Here is a 19,781-nt window from a genome sequence, read left to right on the forward strand (position 1 = left end):
GCTGCCCCTCCCTCCACACCCACAGCAGCTCAGAGACACAAGTTAAAATGGCTTTCACCATGTGTTCACCAGCCCCACCTATCTCCAGAGTCACAGTGCTCTCTGTGGGGGTGGGCTGGAGCGGGTGCACGGAGTGCTGGATCCAGAGCTGGGGGTCTTGGGATTGCATGTTAGGAGCTTCCCTACCCCCTCAGTCCCAAGGAGATGAGAGTGTTTCCACTTGAGGGTCTTAAGAGTCCTCCTGGGCTCTTTGGCACTTGGAAAGTGAACTCCCCCATTTCCTGCCCCATAGAATGGGGTGGGGGGAGGACTTGGCACTGGCTGTGGGAGAGGTTATGGCTCCATTAGGTTCCTGGGCACTCACTGAAAGGAGGGGTGTCACCAGGACAAGCCCCTATTTGGGATCAAGTTCTGAAGGGGAGGGCCATCAGTGGAGTGCTCATGGGGTGGAGAGGTTTGCTGGAAATTCCTGGCAAGGATAAGGAGGCAGGCTGAGCCTGACAGGCAGGAAGCCCAAGTGACCATCATTCAGCAGTCATGCACTGCAGGCGGTGTTTGAAGAAGAGCAGGCGGTGTTTGGCCACCTGACTTTCATCCAGTGATCCTGGGTAACGGTACCGGGCATAAGTCTCTCTCCCAGCCTCCCTTGATACCCAGGGCAGCTTCAACTTTGATGCATGATCAACAATGACGTCAGAGCAGGAGCCAACTCGAAGGGAACCAAGCCCATCCAGGAAGAATTCTGGGGGTGGAGGAAGGGAGAACAGGCAGTGAGGGGTCCTGACCGTGGAACGGGCCAACCCCTAAGTTGGAATGGAAATTGAGGGTATGGAAAGAGTGCCTGTGCGAAGACCTTGGCACATACCCCTCTCCATTTCAGTTTTACTCTTGTATAAAATGGACTCCATACACTTTTTTTTTTTTTTTGCTTTAACGGAAAACCTACCCCCTACAACCCACACACTCTCAGAGGTTCGATAAATGCCAGATGGGCTGCTCCCGAGTGCAGTCTGAACAAGAGGATGTGGCTGGGAATGAAGAAAAGGTGGTCATGACAGTGACAGAAAAATTCAAGGCAAATCCGGAGGCTGTGCTGGGCGTGGAGGTTTACATGGTGTGCGGGACTGGAGAGGGTGGGAGAACTGTCCCCTCGTCAGGGTGCAGATCTTGCTAAGTCTCAGAACTGCCCTAGGGGCCCAGGGGAGAAGGGGCGCGTGCCCTAGGTGTCCGATTGCACCGTGCCTCGCCCAGCGCCGCTCTGTCTCCTCCTAAACCCTGCGGAGAAGGGCACCACTCACCTAGATGTGCCACGCGGCTGAGGCGCGGGTCGAATCCCACCTCGCGCACCTTCTCCGTGCGCGCCAGAAAGAAGTTAACCACGCCGTCGGTCACCACGCAGCCTGGGAAACCCACGAGCTCATGGTGGAAGCCGCGTTTTTGACGGAGGCAGTTCCCGAGACCTGGGGCGCCGGGCTCCACGCTCAGCAGCTGCCGGTAAGTGGTGGCGAAGCCCGAGATCTCGCGCACCGCGCCCCCTACCTGCGGAGAGTGGAAGGATGATTCCAGGACGACCCTAAGAGGGTAGGTCTGTGCTCCTTGTCCCTCTTTTGGTTCCCCTGTCCTATCCTCTTCCGCTTCACTCCTGTACTATCCAGAGTGCCCCCCCCCCGACTCCACTTTGTCGGCCCCTTTCCGTCCCACGGCTGGCTGTTCTGGACAGCAGCTGTCCCTCCTTGGCATTGGCATGATTAAGGCCCTTCTTCCACCCAAGCCGCGGCTCCTCCCCTACCAGGTCCAGCGGCGTCCGCTCCAGCACGTCCACCAGCCTCTCCAGCCGCGTGCGCGCGGTGAAGATAAAGTCGTCGTCCACCCACAGCACGTATTTGGTGGTTACTTGGGAAACGGCCAGGTTCCGGCCTGCGAACCAGCCCTGGGGAAACAGGTGTGTTTGGTTGCAGTCTGTAAACTGCGACACTTCCCTCCGCCAACTTTTTTCCTCTTCCCTAACCTCTTGCAACAATTTGTGTCTTTCTCCACACTTTTGAGTACTTTTCAGTGACCAGAAGCTAGGTTTAAAAATGCAGGTTCCCACCTCCCTCCACTCCCGGAGGTTCTGAGTCTGTTTTGGGGAAGGGTCTTGGAGTACATTTATGTCTTGCGTACATCCATCCGTCCATTCATTCGTCAGTTATTTTGAGTGCCCAGTAGGTACTAAGCACCATTCTAAGAATGCAGATAGAACACAGCAGGCACGATTCGGCTCCCACGGAGCAGGGACCTGCTTGATTCTGAGGCAGGTGGTTCTCGAATCACTACCTTGGAGGCTGCAGATTGAAGGCGCGCCCCCTCCCAGAGTCCTCGGGCGCCCGGTTCAGCCTTGCTGGCTGCGCACCTTGCCAAACGGCATGAGATAGTGTTCTATGTGGGGGCCGCTAACACGCTCAGGTTTGTCGCTGTCGTCGGCGATGACCACGGTGACGGTGGGGTAGAATCGGCGAATGCTGGCGATGAGTGCCCGCAGTCGATCATAACGAAGGAAGGTCTTGGTAGCAATGGTGACCAGAGCACTGATGTTGTACTTGGCTGAAAGTGAGGCCCAGGGTTGGGTGCAGACACTGCAGGAAGGACCCCCTCCCCACCAGGTGGCCCTTTCCCAACTCCCTCCCCGCCAGGGCAGGGCTGGATCTGCTACTTCCCTACTCCCACCAGCCTCACCTCCCTGGGGAAGAGGCCCAGCCGGGTACAGCCGAGGATTGGGGGGATGTCTTATGCGGATGGTAAAGGCCACCTCATGTCCCTCGGTGGAGAATCGGACTGAGAATAAAAGACATGGGCTTGTGCTCTCAAGGCTAAGCAGCAGTTCCTTTTCAGTCAATCAATATTTCAGTGCTTACTCTTATTTTCCACTTTTCTTTTTTTTGGGTAGGACTGGATTTGAACTCAGGGCTCACACTTTCAAAGCAGGCATTCTATGGCTTGAACCATGCCCTCCATTTCGTTTTGCTCTGGTTATTTTTGGAGATGGGGGTCTCCTGAACTATTTGCCTAGGCTGGCCTCCAATCATGATCCTCCCTATCTCAGCCTCCCAAATAGTTAGGATTACAGGTATGGGCCACTTCACCAGGTGTGTGTCCCACTTTTCTAGGCCTTGATAGGCAAGGCTGTTACTCTCATGGAACTTACATGCTAATGGTGGGAGAAAGACAATAAGTAGGTGTTAATTAAAAGCTAAACTTTATTGAGTATTTACTATGTGCCACACTTAAAAAAATTACTTTGAAGGGCTGAAGGTGTGGCTCAAGTGGTAGAGCACCTGACTAGCAAGCACAAGCCCTGAGTTCAAACCCCAGCACCACAAAAAAAATTACCTTAAATATATGAATTGATTTAATCCATTAAGCCCCTACTACAGAAAAAGAAGCCTGAGGCAAGCCAGCCTCCAGTGTCTCACACCTGTACTACTCAGGAGGCTGAGATCAGGAGGATTGAGGTTCAAAGCCAGCAGGGCAAATAGTTCACAAGGCCCTAGCTTGAAAAAAAATCCATCACAAAAAAGGGTTAGTGAAGTGGCTCAAGGTATAGGCTCTGAGGTTAAAACAAAACAAAAAAAGCCTGAGGCACAGAAAAGTACCTTAACCCACCCATATTTACATAACAACAAAGTTGACAACATTTTCAGTCTGGTCCCAGGTAAATGAATAAGAAATTTCAGGTACTGGTAAGTTTTAAATAGCCAATAAGACAAGTAATGTAATAGTTCAGAGAAGGCATTTGAGCTCAGATCTAAGTGACAAGAAGGAGCTGGCCATGGGCAAATCAGGGGGAAGAGAATTCAAGGCCAAGGCAAGTGCAAAGGTCCTAAGGTGAGAGCAAACAGTCAGAAAAACCTGCTTTGCAGAGAAGCAGGAGAGCTATGTTATGCCCCTTTTGCTACAGGACAAATGGGGACTCTGGAAGTTAAGGCCTTTGCAGTGGTAGGTTGGGAATAGAGCCCTGAAACTTCTGGCTCCAGGAGCAGGTCACTTCATGGGACTTTCATGGTTGTCACACCCAAGGCTCCAGTTTCCCTCTGACCTGCTCTGTCCCCATATGAACAAAGGTCCCTTCTCTCCCTCCCTGGCTCTGCTGGCCCAGTTGAAACACCCATTGTGTGACTGGGCAGCTCTAGCTATTGCTCAAGTGCCTCCCACACTCTGCCATGTGCCCATTGCAGCTTTTCTGGGTTCTTTCTGTTTGTCCAGCCTGTCCTTGCACCCCACCTGTGTCTGCTGTATTGCCCTGATAGCTCCGGCTGCTGTAGGTGACCAGTTGCAGCTGCCGGTTCAGTTGGTCCAACCCTGAGCTGGAAAGGGTGAGATCTGGCTGCCCCTCTCCAGTGAGAGTCACTCCAGTCACTTCCCCTGCTACATCCCAGTTGCCCAGGGAAGCGGTCAGGTTCACCTGGCACAGGGAATTGGAGAGTTCACGGTTAGGTCCTATACCCACCTCTTGCCTCCCTGATTCCTCCATCCCTCCCTTGGTGGTCCTTCCTCCCTCTCAGCATTCTCCATGCCCACCTGGCCTCCTTGCTGTCCTGTTTTCTCTCACCTGGTATACTTCCTGACCAGAAACTGCCTGCAGGCTCAGCCCTGGGAGGAAGAATGGGATCAGAATTACATAGAAAGCCCTGAATTCTTCATTTTTGCTCCCCTCTTGCACCACATACAACACAGAACGACACCCATCCTTTTTTTGAGGCCTCAGCAGAGCATTGCACAACAGCCTACAGTGACTAATTTTTGACTCCTTCCCTTTAAAAAAGCACTATCTTTTTTACACCCTGCCCTATGTATCCACTAACCTTTGGCCAGCAAAGAACAGATTATTTTCCCCAAGCCTCCCCAGTTATTGTTTTCTGCAATTCCTAACAACCCTAGAGTTCCTTCTGCCTTCAACTCCCACCTCCTAAACTCCCTTCTGACCTGAAGGCCCCCTTTCATCAGAAGTCCTCACCTCCCTAACACTTTTCTCACATTCTTCCCCAACCAACCTCCACTTCTGCCACCCCCCACGGTGGCCTAGACCTTCCAACCTCACCTGGCACCAAGATGCTCCTGAGGGGCTGAACCTCCACGCCTTGCAGGGGATATTGTAGAGGGGAGTTGGCAGGAGCTATGAGCAGCTGGTCAGCTGGGGAATGGCTCCTGGCAGTGGAGGAGGGGACAGAGGAGGAGTCAGGAGGAGAGGGGCTATCTTGGCACAGCCACTGTAAGCCTTCACTGCCCTCCTCTGGCAGAGTCATGGCCTCTTTTTTTCACTGGTACCTTGAAAGGAAGGCCTGGAACTCCTGCTCCCTGGAGGCAGAGGCAGCCCTCAGCTCCTCAGGGTCAAAAGCCTTGGTGAAGTCAATGGCTCGGACCTGTCTCTGGAAGGGGAGGAGGAGGTTCCCTCCACTGGACTCACAACTGCAGTTGTTCTGAGTCAGCAGCCTGAAGAGGGAAGAGGGGTCTTCAGAGCCCAGCCACAGCTGCATTCATCCCACAAAACGCACAGCGCCCCACACTTTGGCTCCTCAATCTGCCCTATCCAGTATCTGTCCCCTTAAACATTGCTCTTCTAATAGTCCCCAGGAGGGGACTACAGATGGGATGACACATTCCTTAAATCTGATTTCACGGAGGTGTCGAATAGGATTTCAGGAGCTGCCTACCCACCATTAGGAATCACTCTAGAAACTCTAGTCTGAATCTGGGCATCCGGGAGGATTTCAGGGTCCTTCTCTGCCTCACTCTCTCTCATTCCCATCACCATGACAAGGTTCAGGGAGGACAGATTTTCTCCCAGCACAAGCCTCAGCAGCCCTCTCCACCTCCCACTTCACTCCACCCAACCAGTCAGGAGAACGCTGGCAGCAGAGCCCAGCAGTGGAGGAAACAAAAGCTCCCCAGGCCACCCCCATAGCGAGCGCTGCACCGCGTCCGCACTCACCCCACCACTTGCTCTTTGATCTTGACTGGGATGTGTGCGTAGCGGGGCTGTGGGGCAAGGTCTGGCAGCTCGGGCCTGGGGGGAGCCTCTAAGGGCGCCCACAACGCAAGAGGGGTCCGGAGGCCCGGCGCGTCTCGGGTGCTCGCGTACAGGAGCGCCAGGGAGGCGCAGGCGAGCAGCAGGACTATCGCGCAGAGGGCCCGGCGGCCCAGCCGCATCCTGGGGTGGGGGTAGGATGCGGGGTGAGAAAGGGAGAGAGGGAAGGTGAAGGAGGGAGGGGCTTAACTCCGGCGACCTCGAAGGCTCCAGCCAGCTCCCCAGGGCGCTCCCCATTCCACACATCGCTCTAGGATTTGCACTCTTCTCCGTACCCCTCCCCTTATTCTCCCCCTTCCCGGCCTCAGGGTTCCCAGGCCTCTATTCTTTTCGCCCTCTCCAGCATCTCAGTTTCCTCCAACACCCGAGGCCTGTCATCTAGATGTAAGAGACATTTGGCTTGCGGTGGTTTCGACGCGGCAGTTCAGGAGTAGAAAAGCGCCGCTTTATTAGAACAGCGGACGTCCCCAAGCCAGCCACCCGCCCCGGCCCACGCACCCCCACCCCCACTCGACTCCTCAGTGTGACCATCACCTGGGCCGGGGTGGGCTGCAGAGGGGCGGCTCCATACCTTGCCTGTCAGGGAAAATGCAGAATCACACCCCAGCTATCGGATGCCCCAGCGGAGGTAACCCCTGGGGCGGCCTCGCTAGGCTGCGCTGGGGACCCGCGAGCGCATCTCCTCCCGCCTCCAGCTCCGCCTCTCATCCCGCCAGGGCACTGACCTGTCTAACGCTCTAAGGCCACCGTAAGATTTCGGTCCGGGCTGCGCCGGGCTCTCAGCCCTGGCCTGGGGGTCCTCATGGGGCCAGGGGCGGCCTGACGCGGGAGCTGGGCGTGAGCCTGGAATGCGGAGGATGCTTTGCCTCCGCGGAGCGCCCGGCTCCTCCCGCCTTCGGATTCTCGGGGCTCTGTAGACCTCGGCGCGGGGGGCGGTTCTGGCTGTTTTCTGCGGGGGGGTACACGGAGTTAAGACTCCGACGTGCCCCAGCCCCGAGAACAAAGCCGGGGATTCCCAGCACTGTGTCGCACTCGCGGGGCCTGGAAGGCTCAGGCCGCCGCCCGGCTTTCACACCGCAATGCCGCGCGATTGGGCTCTGCTCTGCGCCGCCGACTCGGGAGCCGTGGCGCCTTCTGGTGGGCGCGGAGGAAATTGCCGGGGTGCGGGGCCGACGCGGGATAGGGCCTCCCTCTTAGTGCCACATCCCTTTACCCCCAAACTTTGATATCTCAAAGAACTGCTCCCAATCCCATCCAGTCTATATCCTGTCCACCCAGAGGCGTAGGCAAGATGGGACTACTGGATTTTGGCAGAAGGTGTGTCGGAAATGCTTTAAAACCTCATGCCAAGGAAAGCTTGGGTCACTAGGGTGAAATAAAGGAAGCCACGCTCCCCGCACCCTCCCCCTCCCTTATCAAATGAACCTCAAGAAATATGAACACAGTAATTTAGGGCCTACTCCTCATACTGCTCTTACTGGTCCATTGGTCAGCCTTGAATAAGGGGAACCTCAGCCAGTAGCCCTGCTTCTGAACTTTAGACCATAGACACTCTGAGTCCTTACACTGCCCAGACTTAAAGTCCTATGGGCCAGTAGTTTTCATAGAAGATATATCAAGATTTAATAGGAATAAAAAGACATAATACGTGTAAGAAATGTAGAACCCAATGAAAATCTATGTTGGACAGAATGGATTGTTGAATGAATTGCATACAAGTAAATGACTAGTAAGCCAGGAAGAAAAGGGGAATCCCATCGTTCTTACACCAAAATAAATTCCAGATCTGCCTTTTTATTTTTTTATTTTTTTGCATTGGGGTTGATCTTAGGTCCTTGTTTCTGCAGATGCTTTACTACCCGAGTCACATCTCTGGCCTAAGGAGGTGTTGTTTTGTTTACAGTCTTGGAGTGAAGAAGAGTATCTAAGCAAGATATAAAGGGGCTATTAAGTAATTTAATAATACATTTATAAAATTTGCCTATACAAAAACACTTGAGGGGGCTGGGAGTGTATGTAGCTTAGTGGTGGAGAATTTGCCTATCATGTTGGAGGGTCTGGGTTCCATCCCCAGCTGCGCGCACACACACACACACACACACACACACAAGCATATGAAGTTCCTGGAGACCATTGCAAAACATGAAAGTCACTGTCACACTTAAATATTGAAAGTAGAGTTTTCTTCACTGGCTTATGGGGTTTGAGCCTTTCTGCAGCAGAATGACAGGACAATCTTGCCTTGAAGGGAATGGGGGTTTAATTGTATCATACCAGTATCCTTGTTTTTTTTATTTTTAAAATTGGCATTTATTAAATTATACATAGTGAGATGTTTTATCATGGTATTTCCAAACTCTTTGTAACATGCTTTGATAACAGCTCTCATTTCTTTTTATTTTATTTTTTATTTTTTATTATTTTTTATTATTCATATGTGCATACAAGACTTGGGTCCTTTCTCCCTCCTGCCCCCACCCCCTCCCTTACCACCAACTCTGCCCCCTCCCTCTCCCCCCCACCCCCTCGATACCCAGCAGAAACTATTTTGCCCTTATTTCTAATTTTGTTGTAGAGAGAGTATAAGAAATAATAGGAAGGAACATGGGTTTTTGCTGGTTGAGATAAGGATAGCTATACAGGGCATTGACTCACATTGATTTCCTGTGCGTGGGTGTTACCTTCTAGGTTAATTCTTTTTGATCTAACCTTTTCTCTAGTTCCTGGTCCCCTTTTCCTATTGGCCTCAGTTGCTTTTAAGGTATCTGCTTTAGTTTCTCTGCGTTGAGGGCAACAAATGCTAGCTAATTTTTTACGTGTCTTACCTATCCTCACCCCTCCCTTGTGTGCTCTCGCTTTTATCATGTGCTCAAAGTCCAATCCCATTGTTGTGTTTGCCCTTGATCTAGTGTCCACATATGAGGGAGAACATACAATTTTTGGTCTTTTGGGCCAGGCTAACCTCACTCAGAATGATGTTCTCCAATTCCATCCATTTACCAGCGAATGATAACATTTCGTTTCTCTTCATGGCTGCATAGAATTCCATTATGTATAGATACCACATTTTCTTAATCCATTCGTCAGTGGTGGGGCATCTTGGCTGTTTCCATAACTTGGCTATTGTGAATAGTGCCGCAATAAACATGGGTGTGCAGGTGCCTCTGGAGTAACCTGTGTCACAGTCTTTTGGGTATATTCCCAACAGTGGTATTGCTGGATCAAATGGTAGATCAATGTCTAGCTTTTTAAGTAGTCTCCAAATTTTTTTTCCAGAGTGGTTATACTAGTTTACATTCCCACCAGCAGTGTAAGAGGGTTCCTTTTTCCCGCATCCTCACCAACACCTGTCGTTGGTGGTGTTGCTGATGATGGCTATTCTAACAGGGGTGAGGTGGAATCTTAGTGTGGTTTTAATTTGCATTTTCTTTATGGCTAGAGATAGTGAGCATTTTTTCATGTGTTTTTTGGCCATTTGAATTTCTTCTTTTGAGAAAGTTCTGTTTAGTTCACTTGCCCATTTCTTTATTGGTTCATTAGTTTTGGGAGAATTTAGTTTTTTAAGTTCCCTATATATTCTGGTTATTAGTCCTTTGTCTGATGTGCAGCTGGCAAATATTTTCTCCCACTCTGTGGGTGTTCTCTTCAGTTTAGAGACCATTTCTTTTGATGAACAGAAGCTTTTTAGCTTTATGAGGTCCCATTTATCTATGCTATCTCTTAGTTGCTGTACTGCTGGGGTTTCAACAGCTCTCATTTCAAAGACAGTTTCACTATATAACACTGGCTGGTATTGAATTCACTGTGTAGCCCAGGCAGACCTGGAACTCACAATCCTCCAGCCTTCACCTCCTAAGTGCTAGGATTACAAATGTGCACAACCATGCCAGGCACTTATTTTGCTTTTGTGTTTTGAATAAGACTTGTCTTTTTAGTACATATTTGGAATATACTAGCTGTCATTTTATGTGTTTGTAGTGAAGGGACGGTTTTCCCTTAAATTTACTCAGTCATTTGATGGAAGTGATCCATTAAAATTTGTCTACTTATAAACTTATTTTTTTTTATGGCAAAGACTTTCTACCATACCCATGGAACTACACACTGCTTTTTCCACATGGCCCATATCCCTTTGAGGTCTTTTGATAAGAGCACACATCTCATTTTAGTTTGATGGCATATTATTACATCATATAGATCTATCGTAAATTATTTGAGAAGTCCTAATTGAAAGATATCTCAATCAGGTGTTTCTCTGCAAACAATGTTTCCATAAACACCCTTGGTCAACTTTTGTAAGTCTGATCTATTTCAACCAAATATGTTCAGAGTGTTTCTTAATTTAGATGTTTGAAGCCAGGCATGGTAACACGTGCTTGTAACACCAGCATTCTCTATGTGGAGACAGAAGGATCGTGAGTTTGAGGCCAACCTGGGCTACATAGTGAGACCTTGTCTCTAAAATCAATAAAAAATTTTTGAAGCCAGCCTGGGCTACCTAGTAAGACCCTGTCTTAAAAGTCAACAAAGTTTTTTAAATGTTTGGCTTAGGTTATGGAAAATAGTAAGTTCAAAGATGTCAACCAGAAAAGACAAGCAAGAAAACTGAATCACTTATTGCTTGCCACAACACTTTATTCTGATATAACAAGTTGAGCTAACAAAAAGGAAGCCCTGTGCTACTTTATTCCTGGGATTTGATCAGTTTTTCTCAACCCATCACAGTTTGCTGGTTGCCTCAGTTATCCTTTGTTTCTGATATGACCTCGATCCCTAACTTGTAATGTGATATCAACACAAGAATTATATAATAAGTTTTTTTGTACTCATGGCAGTTTGTAAACTGGGTCAGTAGTACTCACAGGTTAACTGGGGTTGAAGCCTACTAATCCAGATTTCCCCTTTTGCTCAAATTCCAAGTGAATTTCTCCCAGATGCCTCTGACATCTGTTCTGTGTGTATACTCAATTGAACTCACATTTATCTGGGACCCAGAGGCACATAGAGAAAAACTCAGAATATGTGGCCACATGCATCATCTGCAGACATTTACTTACTAAATTTTACCAAAAGCCCATTGTCAGGGACAAGGCCAACAACTTATATTTCATCCTGGGAATTCTGCACCATTAGCGAGGCCACGCTCCCATCACCCAGTACTATGGGTAGACAAGGTCTTACCAGCCACAAATAATTCAACTGCTCTTTCCATTTTTATACCCTAGGGCAGGGTCTGACTCTGTGGCCTCCTTGAAAATGGCCACCTAGCTGAAAACCCTATCATCTTCCTCCAGCCTATTATCATATCCATAATCAAAGATAATTACATTTTACAATATCTGAATCCCTCAGCAGTCTCTTTCTCAAAAGAGAAAAGGGCTATAAGCCAGGTGCTAGTGGCTCATGCCTATAATCCTAGCTATTCAGGAGGATTGATGTTCAAAGCCAGCCCAGGCAAATAGTTCTCTAGACTCTATCTTGGGAAAAAAAAAAAAAATCACAAAAAAGGGCTGGTGGAGTGGCTTAAGGTGTAGGTCCTGAGTTCAAAGCCCAGTACCGAAAATAAATAAATAAATAAATAAAAGGTCCATCAGCTAGAAGCTGCAGTAGGTATGGCTGCAATAGGGTTTGCCCATCAGGAAGCCACCCTGTGCAATCTAACGTCAACAACTGAAACAACCACAATGAACATCCATGAGACTGCCATGGAACTTAAGAATTACTTAATAACACTTAATTCCTTAGTAAACAATGTCCCTGATGATCGTTTAGCACTAGTTTTGGATACATGCCACAAGTCAAGGCAAACATTAGGATATTGAGCTGGAGTCATGGCTCAAGTGGTAGAGAGTTCAAGGGCAAGTAATGGAAAAAAAAAAAGGAAGGATATATTATCAGGCCTAGGGGCACCATTCTTTTGCTCTTATTTCATAATAATACTAAGATATCATTTGTCTTTTTTTCCTGGGTTAACATTTGCACAGATATACAAAAACAATGCTGGTTAAAACACCCAGCACTGTAAGCACTGAGGGGCTGACCCTCAACTGTGTCTCCATGATGTCTGTTATAGTAACGCACTGCAGTGAACTATGCCAGTTTTAATTTCTTTCTTTCACCATACCTCCAGTCCATTTTACTCTGATTATTTTGGAGATGGGGGTCTTGCAAACTACTTGCTTAGGCTGGCCTCAAACCTTGATCTTTCAGATCTTAGCCTCCCAAGTAGCTAGGATTTTAGGTGTGAGTCACTGGCGCCAGGCTCCCTCACTTCTTCAAATACCTATTGAAGTCTTTTGCTCAATTTTCTATTGGGTTGTCTGCATTTTCTTTTCTTTTTTTTTTTTTTTAGGAGCCATGCTAAATTTCTTTGTATCATTCCAATTTTAGAATATGTGCTGTTTGAGTGACCATTACTGGGTTATCTGCATTTTCAATTTGGTTAATGAGAGCTCATTATATATTATGAACACTTGTCCTTTGAAAGACAGCCATTACAAAACTTTTCAAACTTGTTTGTTTTGCAGTATTGGGTTTGAATTGAGGGTTTCACATTTGCTAGGCAGTTGTGCTACTTGCTCAAGCCATAGCCCGAGAAAATCTCTCCTTTAAGGCTTCTATTGTATCCTCTCTATGGTAACTATTTTAAAACTCTTACTTTCCATGTAGAAAAACTTCCTTTTAGCTCTTGAATAATAGGGGAGCAGGGTGATAGAGAAAAAGTAAACAATGGGGGGGGGGAGTGTAATCTGATTAAACCATGTCTGATCAATATACACTTAAAAAAAAATGAAGGAGCCAGGAACCAGTGGCTCATGTCTATAATCCTAGCTACTCAGGAGGCAGAGATCAGGAGGATTGTGGTTCAAAGCTAGCCCAAGACAAATAGTTCTTGAGAACCTATCTCGAAAAACTCAATACAAAAAAGGGTTGGCAGAGTGGCTTAAATGGTAGAGTATCTTCCTAGGAAGGGTGAGGCCCTGAGTTTAAACCAAAGTACTGCCCCCAAAAAAGGTCAGGGGGGTGGGTACCAGTGGGTACCAGATGGGCATAAGAAGAGTGTGAGTGAATATGGTAGATGTATTTTGTATTCATATATTAAAATAGAAGAATGAAACCTGTTGAAATTTTTCTAAGAATGGGAGGAGAGAGGAGGAGGAAAAATGACAGGATAAATCTAAGGTGTATTTTAAACACACATGTAAATATCACAATGTAGCCCTCGTGTACAACTATTAAATGCTAATAATAAAAAATTTTTTAAAAAGAAAAACTTACATTTTCCTTCATAGGTAATGCTTTTTTGGTTCAGTGTTCATGAAAAGTTTCTCTCTTATTATCCTCCTAAAGCCTCAATTTTGCCTTGATAATGTAGCTTTATAATACTCCTGGATTTGATTTTTGTAGATGATGTGAGGTAGGATGTGTAAGCCAGCTTTCTGTAGCTATAACAAACACCTGAGATAATTAAAGAGGAAAGGTTGATTTTGGCCCAGGTGTTTAGAGGTTCATCTTTGATGTCGGCCCCATTGCTTCTGGGCCTGTGGTGTAGGGCTGTAAATCACAGAAGCAGTTTGTGGCAGTGGACCTCAGGCCAGGAAGCAAAAGAGACAGAGAAAGGGAGGGGACCAGTCTGGACTGTGATCCTCCTATTTTTGCTTCCCACATACCTGGGATGACAGGCACACACTACCACGCCCAGCTTTTTATTGGTTGAGATGGGGTCTTGCTAACTCTGCCTGGGCTGGCCTAAAACTACTATTCTGCAGATCTCTACCTCCTGAGTAGCTAGGATTACAGGCATGAGACACTGTGCCCAGCTCAGTTTTATGATTTTCATTTAATGTACAGTTATGTAACCAACACAATAATCCAAGTTTAGAACATTTCTATTGCCCCCCAAAATTTCCCTCTTGCCTAATTTCAGTCAACTTCCACTCTACTTCCTGCCCCAAGCAATCTTTGATCTGCTTTCTTTCTCTAGAGATTTGCTTTTTTTTTTTTTTGCACATTTCATATAAACAGAGCCATGAAATATAAAGGTTTTTAATTTTTAACTTTTTTATGGTGCTGGGGATTGAGCCCAGGGCTCATATGTGCTAAGCATATGCTTTACTATTGAGCTACAAGCTCAGCCTGACTTTTCTCATTTCATATAATATTTTTGAGGTGAATACATATTGTAGCATGCATCAGTGGCTCCTTCCTATTTTATAGCTGAATAATATTCCATTGTGTGGATATGCCACAGTTTGTTTATCCATTTACCAGTTGGTAGGCATTTGGATTATTTCATTTGGGGTTGTTATGAATAATGCTACTATGAATATTGACTTTCAAGTGTTATGTGGGCATGTTTTCATTTTTACTGGCTAGACACCTAAGACAGGAATTGGTGGTTTGAATAGTTAAGTTTATGTTTAACTTTAAGAAATGATCACTTGTTTTCTGATTTTGCTGAGGATCAAACTCAGGGCCTCAAGTGTGCCAGGCACTGAGCCGCACCCCCAGTCCAGGAAATGGCCACTCTTTAAAGTGGTTGTGCCATTTTACATTCCCATTCGAAAGACATGAGCGTTCCGGTGCCTGTATTACAAATGTTATTACAAATAACATTGCGATTGTGTCTTTTTCATTATAGTCATTCTTGTGGGTATACAGTGATATCTAATTGCAGTTTGAATTTTTATTCCATAATGACTCATGATTATTTCATCTGCCTAGTAGTTGTTTATCTTCTTTGTTGAAATAGCTATTAAAATCTTTTAATCATTTAAAAATTGAATGCCTGTGATGGTGGTGCGTGCCTGCAATCCCAGCATTGAGACTGTGGGAGCAGGAGGATCATGAATTCCAGGCCACACTGGGCTCATAATTGTTGTGGGAAATTATGAGCTGAGATATGGGACACCGAGGCAGCTTAGCAGGAAGCAACGTTTATTGGGCCGGCTGAGCCCCAAGAACAAAGGGATCTCACCTTATATACCCTTGCAAGCAGATTACAGAAGCAAAAACCAAAACTCAACCCACATCTGGCTGCATGTGACTTCACTGGCTATTTCATTTTCCCAGTGCTATGTAACCTTCATGTTTCAATTCTTTAAATGTTATCTCTTTGCTTTGCCATCCCCCCCCGCCCCCCCCCCAGTCTCATCATAACACAGCCTGTTTCTTTTCTGCCCCACCCCCTTCCTGCTACATCATTACCCTTTTTGATGCTCAGACCACTGAGGGCCAAAGAGCATTATCTGGATCTAGGGGTTTGTATTTCCACAGCATCATTACATGTGCAGCTGTTTTCCTTTCTATACTGGGCTCCATAATCGTCCTGGCAGACCGCAGCACCAGGGGGACCAGGCAGGGCAGTATTAAGCATGCTCCCAGGACTGGGCCTATTGTCCTTATCAGGGTTTTGAATCCACCTAAGGCAGAAAACCACCCTCCAAACAGGTCATTGGGATCCCATCCTCTCCAAGTCTGGACAGGGACATGGGCAGGCTTTCTCGTTTTGTTGGTGATCTCTTCTATGACCTTTCCTTCATCATCAATCTGTAAGCAGCAGTTGCTCAGGTTAAATTTTCCACAAACTCCTCCTTTAGAGGCCAAAAATTAGTCTAAAGTCAAGTGGTTCTGATACATGGCATTACGCATCTTAATGTTTGTTTTGCCAGCAAATTGAGAGCTCTTGTAGTTTTATTAGTTATGATTTTAACAACAGCCTGCAGCCTGATGATACCGTTGAGCAGATATATAGGGGTGCGATAGCCCCAGGACCCGTCTTCTGCCCAGGTGGCAGGACCATAGTACTAGATAATTCAATCAGGAGGCCTCTCTTCATCCTTCCACTTGCCAATTTGTAAGGCACCCTATTTTTGTCTGTTTAATCTTTCTTTATTTATGGGGATTCCCATCTTTTCACCTTGTCTAAGGGGAAGCAAGAAGAAAGATGGTCTGACTGAGCCTAGCACACAAGACCTGAACCAGCTGCTAGGTAGCACTGTATAAGCTTGCTTCCCACAGATCCAGTAGAGCCCCCTGGGTGCCCCCCAATTTATGTTTGTAGTAAGATTGTTTCAAGCTCTCTGGAGATTAGAAAATTTGGCCAGTGGGTGGGGCTGGGGTTCTGTGTGGTTTGGAGCTCCCCACCATTGGGTCTCTTGGGCAGTGTCATTGTAAAACTTCTGTCCTAAACAAGTTAAATCCTCCACTGAGGTGGAGAATTGGCCTTCTGGGTGGGAGATTTCTGATGATGGAAGTCTTTAGGCGTCAGATGCCTTTCCTGTGCTTTGGAAAAGCAGTCTCGTTAAAAGTTCCTGTGTATCCATCTCCCTTGCTTCCTAAGGCCAGTGGTCTCCCAAGTTGGTCTCCCCACAAACATAGCACAAAGTGACATTCAGTGTCCGGGCTATAGACTCAGTCAGTGAGAGGAACAAGTTTTTGGCCTTGGTAGAGATAGAAAATTCACTCCTCATCTCCTCATAAAAGGAGTGAAAAACTTGGTATGAGGAACTCTCATGGGTATCAGTCACTAATTTGAGGTGCATCAGAGTCCCGGGGTCAAGGCCCTTTCCATCTATCCTTATGCCAATTACATGTCCCCGTGTCCAATCAGATGGCTTAAGTACAGTGAAATTTACAGGGTTACAGGTGCCAGGGGTGCAGTCAGGGCAGCTTCCCCTTGTGAAGGAGGACTGTGTGCTTAGCCCCCTGCCATGTGGCCCATGCACACAACCCTAATAAGGACGATAATAAGAACCCACATCATCACATGGCCAAGAGCTGTCTCCCCGGCACAGATTCTTATCATTTGACGTACAGGCTCTTTCCCAAGCTAGGCCCCACAGTCACAGCATGTACCTTCACACCTACCTTGGTCTATGGCCTCATATGCATCAAAGAGCCTTGACACTGGTTTATCAGGGCTAAACACCTGGGTGTGGCTGACAAGGTTTTCAGGGTTGCAGACGCTCCGGATCTCTAACCATTGCTCCTGGGGATGATAAGTGAATCACTTAGTGAAGCAGATATGCTGATTACCATGGGAACACACTGAATAGATGGTTGTGGGTGCATGACCCGATGACAGTGCCTGCTCAGGAATAGTAAGCGTAGAAAATCAAAGTCTAGTGACAGCACTGTCTGCTGGAGTAGTATGTATACACAGGTCACAGGAGGAGGGCTCTAAGGCCAAGAAGGGAAACCACATCAGCAACAATAAACAGTAATTATGCATCCTGCCCAAAAGAGACAGAAGAGAGCAAATAAAAACTTTTCACCATGAATCCAGTCAGTGGGGACGGTTTCTGCCAAACCTGTGGTAAAGACTAGGGTGAGAACTACAGCAACAGATACAAACAAGGGGTGACAATTCATTACAGTGAGATAACTGGTGTAAAAAACAGTCTGTTCTGTTGGGGAGTCCACTCCTCAAGCTTCTGCTGTGCATAGACTAGTCAGCTTCCGGGTGTGACTAGAGCAGGTCTGTTGTCCTGCTGTTCGTGATCCCCTGTTGTTTCCTGGGAAGCAGAGTCCTCCGGAGAGAGGGCGCTCAGGTTCCGTAGGGTGATCTTACATGGCGAAGCTGGACCAGGGATGCATACCCACTCGAGAGAAGCTGGCTTTGACTCAACTGTGGTGGATCCAAGGAGCAATCTCTGCTACTTTAACTGCAGCAGGAGTAGACAAAATAATGACAAAAAGGCCTTTCCAATGAGGCTTTAATGGTTGGACCTTCCATTCCTTTACCCAGATGGCATCCCCTGGCCTATATGGGTGTGTGGGAGTTGTTAGGCTAATGGAAAGTCTCTCCCAGACCCCGTCATTAGTCTTTGAAAGAGTTAATCCGAGGGCCTGCATCTGTTGCCTCAAGGTGAGGTCACCTATTTCTATAAGGTCCCCTGTACGCCCTTGGTTAAGGGGGATGGGCATCTATAAAGGACTTTAAAGGGTGAGAGCCCCGTTTGTTTCATGGGGCTAGAACTAATCCTTAGTAATGCTATGGGCAGTAATTGATCCCATTGCAGATGGGTCTCTTGACACAGTTTCCCTAACTGTGGTTTTAGGGTTCTATTCATGTGCTCCACTTTTCTGGAACTCTGGGGGTGATAGGCTCTGTGCAGCTTCCAGGTGATTCCTAAGCCCTTAGCCATTAGCTGTACCACCTTGGCTACAAAGGCTGGCCCATTGTCTGACCCAATAGACACAGGTATTCCAAACCAAGGGATGATTTCCTTTAATAGGCGGGCTACCTCCCGGGCCTTTTCAGTTCATGTGGGGAAGGCTTCCTCCCATCCTGAGAAGGTATAAACAAACACGACAGGTATTTGTATCCTGAAACTTGTGGCATTTCACTAAAGTCTATGATCAAGTCTTTTTTTTTTAATTAAAAAATTTGTTTATATACAAATATGGTCTTTCATTGAGTGGTGTGGTCTTGGATAATCCATTCAAGGAAGATCGCTTAGACTAACTTAATGAAGCTGATGTCCTTTGCATACTGACAGAAACACTGCCGGCATGAGTTGAGCCCGTGCTTCCAGATCAGACCATGCTGGTTCGAGCAGATGTGGCAAGAGTGAGATCCCTGGCTGAATTACTCCAATAGAGCTGCTGGTGACTCATCTTGCCTTCAGATGTCCAACGAGGAGAAAAGAATGATCAAGTCTTTAAGAGGAGTTCTACCAACACACTGAGCATGAGGGGGTGCTCTTGGCTCTTGTCTGGGGTTGTTTTTGGCATATAAGGCACATCTTTCATATACTGCCTTATTTATGTTGGAGAACCTGGGGACATAAAAATGCTGGGCCAGGGTGGTCTCAAGGGTGTTCGTCCTGAATGAGTTCCTTCATGGAACTGTTTAACAAATGTAGGGGTCAGCGGCTCGGGGATAGCAATACGATTATCAGTAAATTTCCACCATCCATTTGGTAGAAAATTTCCCTCCTCAGCCTTAAACCATGCCCATTCTTGTGGTGTATACCATGAGTCCCATTCAGCTAAGGGGCATAGGAACAAGGCAGCTGTCAGAACAGCTGGAGCTGGTACCCTCGTGAGGGCCACTTGTTTGGCTTCCCTCTGAGCTTTTCCATTTCCCTGAGCAATTGTTTCATCTCCCTTTTGGTGCCCTTGGCACTTCGTAATTGCCACTTGTTTAGGGGTCCATATGGCATCTAGCAGTTCAAAGATTTCCTGCCCATGCTTGATACTTTTTCCTCTTGAGTTAATGAGTCCCTTCTCTTTGTATAAGGCCCCATGGACATGAATGGTTGTGAAGGCATATTTAGAGTCAGTGTAAATTTTTACTTGTACTCCTGCAGTGAGCTGGAGTGCCCATGTGAGGGTGACAAGTTCAGCCTTTTGTGCAGAAGTCCCTACCGGCAGTGAATGAGCCTCAATTACTGAGTCTAAAGTTACCACCACATATCCAGCAAAGCATGTGCCATCTTGGACAAAGCTGCTGCCATCTATGAAATATTCAACATCCAGATTGCTGATTGGCTGATTGGTTAAATCTGGCCAACTCGAGAAAACCTCATCCATAACCTCTAGGCAGTCATGCTTAGGGGGACCGGTGTCAATTGGTAATAGAGTGGCTGGGCTTAGAGTCTTAAGAACCTCCAGCCGGATGCATGGGTTTTCACACAGCATACTCTGGTATTTAACCATCCTAGAGTTAGTCAGCCAATAATTTCCCTTATACTCCATAAGTGTCAGGACA

At 47.2% G+C, this 19,781-nt stretch overlaps 1 protein-coding gene across 4 annotated transcripts; it reads right to left on the minus strand.

Moving 5' to 3' along the window:
* Positions 1 to 47: 47 nt before the first annotated feature.
* On the minus strand, positions 48 to 7,131 carry B4galnt1 (beta-1,4-N-acetyl-galactosaminyltransferase 1). 4 transcript variants are annotated; one of them, XM_074083764.1, is made up of 12 exons: positions 6,790 to 7,131; positions 6,599 to 6,640; positions 5,969 to 6,187; positions 5,305 to 5,469; positions 5,078 to 5,184; positions 4,589 to 4,629; positions 4,261 to 4,441; positions 2,716 to 2,814; positions 2,393 to 2,583; positions 1,790 to 1,930; positions 1,299 to 1,539; positions 48 to 742 (listed from the first exon to the last, which is right to left on the minus strand). In XM_074083764.1, the coding sequence occupies exons 2-12, from the start codon at positions 6,631 to 6,633 to the stop codon at positions 525 to 527; spliced, it is 1,638 nt and encodes a 545-aa protein (XP_073939865.1). In that variant the 5' UTR covers positions 6,634 to 6,640; positions 6,790 to 7,131; the 3' UTR covers positions 48 to 524. The 4 variants fall into 4 exon arrangements, 3 of the variants coding, with proteins under 3 accessions (XP_073939865.1, XP_020018836.1, XP_073939864.1); XM_074083763.1 differs by lacking the exon at positions 48 to 742 and adding an exon at positions 799 to 1,028 and having other exon boundaries at positions 6,790 to 6,920; XM_020163247.2 differs by lacking the exon at positions 6,599 to 6,640.
* Positions 7,132 to 19,781: the final 12,650 nt, after the last annotated feature.

Source organism: Castor canadensis, chromosome 8 (genome assembly GCF_047511655.1).
Source record: "Castor canadensis chromosome 8, mCasCan1.hap1v2, whole genome shotgun sequence".
NCBI lineage: Eukaryota > Metazoa > Chordata > Mammalia > Rodentia > Castoridae > Castor > Castor canadensis.